The sequence below is a fragment of the Beta vulgaris genome, chromosome 9 (genome assembly GCF_026745355.1).
Source record: "Beta vulgaris subsp. vulgaris cultivar EL10 chromosome 9, EL10.2, whole genome shotgun sequence".
In the NCBI taxonomy this organism is placed as follows: Eukaryota; Viridiplantae; Streptophyta; class Magnoliopsida; order Caryophyllales; family Amaranthaceae; genus Beta; species Beta vulgaris.
The window spans coordinates 43,786,818-43,793,513 of NC_079210.1; the positions used below are offsets into that span (position 1 = coordinate 43,786,818).

At 34.8% G+C, this 6,696-nt stretch overlaps 1 protein-coding gene across 1 annotated transcript; it reads right to left on the reverse strand.

Annotated features, from left to right (window-relative positions):
- Positions 1-202: 202 nt before the first annotated feature.
- LOC104905041 (uncharacterized) lies at positions 203-1,063 on the reverse strand. Its single transcript, XM_010693487.2, has one exon. The coding sequence runs from the start codon at positions 1,061-1,063 to the stop codon at positions 203-205; it is 861 nt and encodes a 286-aa protein (XP_010691789.2).
- Between the last annotated feature and the right edge of the window lie 5,633 nt (positions 1,064-6,696).

The window sequence follows — 6,696 nt, forward strand, 5'->3', positions numbered from 1 at the left end:
AGGGGTTGGACTTACCACTCGTGATAGGCTGAACATGCATGGTAGTCCCTTGCAGCTCCCCATGCACACGTTGAGGGGATACCCACGCTATCTCCTTGGACCCTTCACTATTTTCGCTCAACTTCACCTGCTCTCGCTCATGTGGTTGGTGGGAAAGAATTGGAGCCTCCTTCTCGCTCGTCTCTTCCTCAATATCCGAGCCTTATGGTATCGCCCCCAAGTCATCTTTCCCCCCTTTGGTTTTAACTTCCAACTCAGAATCTGTCCCAAGAAAATCAAGAACCCGAGCCCCCTTCAAGAAAGCCTTAGCCTCCTCCTCGATCTTCTGACGACCACGTCGAGGCGAAGCTCGAATCCACGACCCCCATTGCTTCTCATCCTCCTTGTTTTCCCCCGAATCCTTCAAACAATCTCTCTCGATATGACCTATCACACCACACATATAGCAGAATGTGGGTAATCTTTCATATTTTATCTCAATAAGGGCCGAGGACCCTCCCTTCAAAGATACTCGCTGCACTCTTCGAAGGGGCTTGGTAACATCCAGCAAGATGCGCAATCGAGCCGATTTATCCCATATTATTCCATCAGAATCCATCTCTAAAACCTGCCCAAGACTACCACCGATCAGCCGAATATGAGCCTCCGACCTGCTCCGCAGCGGCAGATTGTATAGGCGCACCCAGAAGGGACAAAATTTCATAACAATATTTGATGGTTGCACATCCTCGTCAATCTCCTGTAGCATGACCAGGTTCTGATCAAAGGACCACAGACGACCCGCTAAAACCTTTTCTTTATCCCGTTTACACGCAAATTGAACGACGAAAAAATCATTTTCAATTGATCGGAAAAGGGCACGTTTAGAAATCGCCCATATCTGATTAAGGGTCCTCTTCAAAGCTTCGAAATTATGGGAACGACAGGTTAAAATCTTCCCCACCAAGGCTAAAGATAAGTCCTGTTCGTATTCACTCTCCGGAACTTCGTCTAGGGCAATAACCTGATCTTCCTCCTCCGTTATTTTAAGGTTTGAAACCTTCGCTGCTATGTCATCATCCATCACCAAATCCCGACCAATCCCACTAGGGATCAGAATTCTCGAACGATCGAGCCCTAGATGTGGAAAACCATATTTCTTGGTTTCTCTTTTCCTTTTCTTTTTTATTTTTTTTTATCTTTCCTTTAATTGTTTTAGCTCTCGTTTTTTTATTTATAAATCTCTTCCTCCCACCAAGTACTAATGCAATAATATACTTCCTCCATTTCTAATTAATTGCAACTTTTAACATTTTGCATTATTTACTTGCTTTCATTTGACTATTTTTGGTGATTTATATATAAGTCAAATATAGTCATGTGAGCTTGTTACATTTGTCTCAATTTATATTTCACCAATATCTAATTTTTATAATTTTACATATTTAATTTATAACTAGAGATATGAAAGGTTAGAGTTATGGATTGGAAAACGTTAAATTTCAAAAGATGCAAGTAAAAGAAATTGGAGAAGTAATAATTAGCATTGTGTATATTACATCAGGTGCACAATAAATTTATTGTAAAACTATTTAAATTTTGGCCAAAATGAGTCATATTTAAAGTCAAGATCATCACTTTAGATTCCATATTCATTCTAGTTGATAATATTTCTTATTTTTACATCGTTTCATATCATAGATAGTTTTAAAATTTAAATTGATAGGTTGATCTAATGAAAAATGTCTTGAATGTCTTAATAATTAATAGTGTGTAATTTGTTTTATAATAAACTGATAGTCTTTTTTTAAGTAGAGCATGGCCAAACCCCCTAGTCTTTTGTTAGTACAAGTATTTAATTAGTTATTTTTCTAACGATATAATTAAGGATGAAAGTTTTGTTTTTTTAATAAAAAATGTAACTGTCAATGAAAGATATATACTATGAAATTTATGTTCGAACAACTCTGAACCCACGTGGTTCAATTTTTGGATCCGCCACCGGCTACAAATTTCCTCCTACATCTCCTAGTCCTAGCTACTTCAACATTAACATCAACATTGACACTAGTGGAGGCAGATTTAGGAACCCAAATACCCTTTTTCTTAGCTGTGGTCCTAGCCATCTTTTTCCCATGAGAAAAGGCTGTAACAGTATTGAGTTGTGTGCTTTCCTCTATAGTATTGGAAGGTGGTGGATTGGGCTCATTTTGGTCATGGGTCGGTGGATAATTAGGTTCGTTTTGGTCCTGGGTCAGTGGGGACGGGGTTCAGGTTCATTTGGGGCTGGGATGATGGTGGGAAATTTACAGTAGTTTGGGCCTGGAAGGATGGTGGACTGAGGTAAATTTGGGGTTGGAAAGATGGTTGTGAGTTTAGGTGAATTTGTGGCTGGGAGAATGGTTGGGAGTTTAGGTGAATTTGGGCCTATGAGGATGGTGAACTACGGAATAGTAGTTCAGGGAATCTTGGGCTTCTCCTTAGTGTAGGACTTGTAATTAGGGGGAGTCGGATTTGTTGGACAAAATCAAGTTGGGTCAATTGAGGTGAGTTTGGCTTGACTGATAATTAATAGTAAAGGCTAGGTCTGGGTTAAGTGTAGTTGTCTTAGGTTCAATTATGTTGGGCCTTTTTTTTTCTTCTAAGCCTCAAGTTTTGGACTAAAGGTCTTTGATGAGCCTCCTGATGGCTTGCCTAGGGTTTGTACTTTTTTAGGTTTGGGTTGGCTCTCATACTTAACCCTTTGTGCTAACTTTCAGATGAAATCGGGTTCTTCTAAACTATCAACCCATACATCAATTTTTTTGCTGCCCAACACCTCAAACATTGTCATCATGCTGCCATCATCAACAAGTTCATAAGTTGTACCCCCATTTTTATACTTAAGCACAGGGTATGAGGGAAGCTCAAAATCATTCTTCTCAAATAATTCATACATGTCATACAGAAGATCCATCAACAAGCATAAATCCAGAGCATCAATTCCTAATTCTACCACATTTCCTAGATAATGAATTCTCAAAATTCTCTCAGCCATTTTCTGCAACGTTACACAACAACACACACGCAAAACTCATTTTCAGTTCCTAGGCTAAACAAACAAACCCTAAACACAACACTATAGCAAATTATCACATACAAAAAAGAAAGATGAAATTTTTAAGCTTCAAAATTACCTAAAATTTGAGAATTACACCAGCGTAACAATTGATTATCCTTCTCCCTGCTCTTCCTTTCTTCAATTAGGTGCAACAATTCTCTTTCTTCGCTTCATGCAAGTCTGCAATTTGTTCTTCACTTAAACGCACAAATTCTGGGAAAAAAATTTGGTTTTGGAATCAAAGGATGGATTTTGGTTTTTGATGCTAATAAGAGGTTTTTAGTGTGTCGTTAAGGCACCAAAAATCGCTTTTAAAACAATACTTATAAAACCTAACAAGCAATTACTAAGAAAATAGTAAGGGCAAGTCAAGGGTCGATCGATCCACTGGGAAAATGGGATTAATTAAAGTCTATCAAGTCTAAATTACCTAATTGAAGGGTACTTGGGGGTTTGAAAAGGTTTGGTGACAACTATGACTAGCTAATAACAAGAACAAGCAAATAACACGAGTTAAAATATCAGATAGGAAGACACTAGAGTTAAGGTTACTAGTATGAATAAGACAATGAATGTTAATGCGATTGTGAAGTAACAGAGATGATTATGCAAGGTTTAGTTTCCCTCTAAAATACTCGAGTCCTCTCTCGAATGGTCCTCAAGAATAATTACTTAATCAATCAACTAAATCCTCTCTCGAATGGTCTTTAGTTAATTGATTAAGAGATTCAATAAATTCGAAAAACCCCTAATAAAGGATCTCCTTAATTTCTACCCAATATCTTGGTCTAAAAATTAAGTTGATTCTTGGGGATGATAAAAGAGTTCAAAATTCGATTTAAGAACATTTGAATTCAAAATACCAAAGTATAAATGTGATCAATATCTATCCTAAGGTCTCAAAACACCAAGATCAATGCATAAACTTCTTTAAAACATCACAATCACATCAACAAAACATTTAAACCCTAATCCATACTTTCACCCTAGTCCTAGATAAGAAACTACTCACTAATCATGAATTTAAGCAATTAAACAAGAAATTTATGACTAATCTAGGGCTAAACATGATTAAATGATAATTAATCTAATAAAAATAACAATTAGGAGACTATAAGAATGGAGAACTAATAGTAAGGAAGAACAAGAACAACCGTGAAAAGATGGAATAAAAATTGAAACTTTGAAATTAAATTAAATAAAAAGTACCTTCGAAGTTGTAGGAATCACAAACTATGATCTAGGAATCTCAAATCTTTGACAAAAATAATGTGTTTATCTCTCTAATATGAACCCTAACAATACTCTCTATATTCTAGAATAAAGCATAATCTTTTTCAAAAATAAAAACAAAACTATCGTTTTTGATGAAGGCTCGAATTTTTCTTTTCCGAAAACAAAGGGTGCGGGCGCACTTCACCCTTCTGCCTCAAAACCAAAATCATTCGTCAAATGGTGCGGGCGCACCAAAATAAGGTGCGGGAGCACCAAAACAGGTGCGTGCGCATCATTCTTTCTGATCTAGTCGAACAGTTCAACTTAAAATAAGATTAACTTCTTCGTTTTATATCCAAATCAAGGTTATGACCAGGTTTTGGAAAGATATTGAAACGAGCTTTCACCTCCAACTGGAATTACCTTCATCTGATTTGTGCTTTGAAAGTTATGTCCATTTGAAGTTCTCTATTCAAGATTCTATTGTGCAATGTGCTCCTTTGTGCGAGCGGACATGGGGAATGGTGCAAGCGCACCATTTCTCAATGTGTGCTTTGTTTTCATTGCTACCTTTTCCAACTCTACAAATCGTAGCCATCTTAGTAGTTTCACCCATATCAAGAACATGGCAAAACAAGGTGAAAGCAAATGTACTAGAAATTCGGTCAAAAATGACTGAGAATCCAGCAAAATGTCACTATGATCAAGTGAATGAAATAAAAGGAGAAAGGGAGAAGAAAGAGGGAAGAAAGGGGACAAAGAGGATCAAAATGAGCTAAAAAGAGTCCATAAAGTACGTTTAAACGCACTTATCATCAGATGCGTGTTTAGGAAGATGAATAGGCTGATAAGTAGGAGATCAGTTAATAAGGTTTGAACTAGAAACGGAATGTTGGTGGGCCTAACGTATTTCATAACGTCGTTTTTAAAACATTAAAACAAAGGGTACCATAGAGATAACTTAAAAAGTATGAGGGTACAATGGAGAAAAAAAAACGATGTACAACGTAGAATTTTAAATAACACAAGGACACACCATAGAAAAACCTTTTTTTTTTTTTCTGGATTTTGCTCTTAGTTTGCTCATTGTAGTTAGTTTTAGTTTCTTAATTTTTTTTGGATTTTGATTTCTTAGTTTTTGGTCGACCCACTTGTATTGTAATTAACTAATTTATAACATGTTATAAATATTTTCTTGCATTAGGGGGTTTTGTTTAAACATCTTTGATTTTCATACATTGTCGCTTATTCAAATTTGTCAAATTTTTAATTTTTTTTTGTTTTTTTACGTACATTTGTTGCTGCGGTTTTGGATAACAACCACAATAATGTGTCTTAATCTATTGCTGCGATTTTTGTAACCGTAATATTTACCTATTGTTGCGCCTTGATTTGCGACGGTGTGAAATCCACAATAATAGACCACTTACAAATCGCAGCAAAACGCGATTATTCTACTAGTGTAAAGTATATATATATATAAAATAACATACAAATTGCAAAATAACAGACTCGAGTCCCAAAATAATGATGAATATGTGTTTTGAACACCTTATAATATCTAAGGACCCATCTGCAATATTGAACACACGCACACAACAATCAATCTAGGGTAACTTTAGACTATTTAGGGTAGATTTATGTAACAAGAAAGTAAATATGGTATAAAGATAAGACAATCAACTATTTGGTGTTGAAGATTATGTATAATAGGGTAACTTTGGACTATATATATACACACACACATACATAGAGGCATACATAGAGGTAGGATCCACTAAAAACTAAAAATCAGCCTTTTTACTCATTTTGCAGATTTTTGTTCATTTTATGTTTTTGCTCATTTGAAGAAACTTTTGCTTATATTAGGAAACTTTCGCTCATTTTTACGAATTTTTGCTCATTATTACGAATTTTTGCTCATTTTTCAAACTTTTGTTCATTTGATGTTTTTTTGCTCATTTTAACTTTTCGCTTATTTTAAGAAGCTTCTGCTCATTTTATATTTTTGCTCGATTTATTTTTTTTCTCATTTTAAGAAACTTTTTGCTCATGTTATTTTGCATTTTTCAATTTTATATATATATATATATATATATAAATTATATATATATTATATTATATATATATATATATAATATATATATATATAATTATATATATTATATAATTATATATATATTATATATATATATATATATATAAACACTTAATAAAATGAAAACTGAAAACAGAAGATCTAGGCCATCAAATAATATTACTCAGATGATCTAAGGGCTGGAATTCTTTCTCCTTCCCCTCATAAAATCCAAAATAACCCCCTCTCTCTTCCTCCTCTTTTTCGCTCAAAAAAAAAAAACCCAAATTCTCTCCTCAAACAATGGTGATGAGATCCTCAAAAA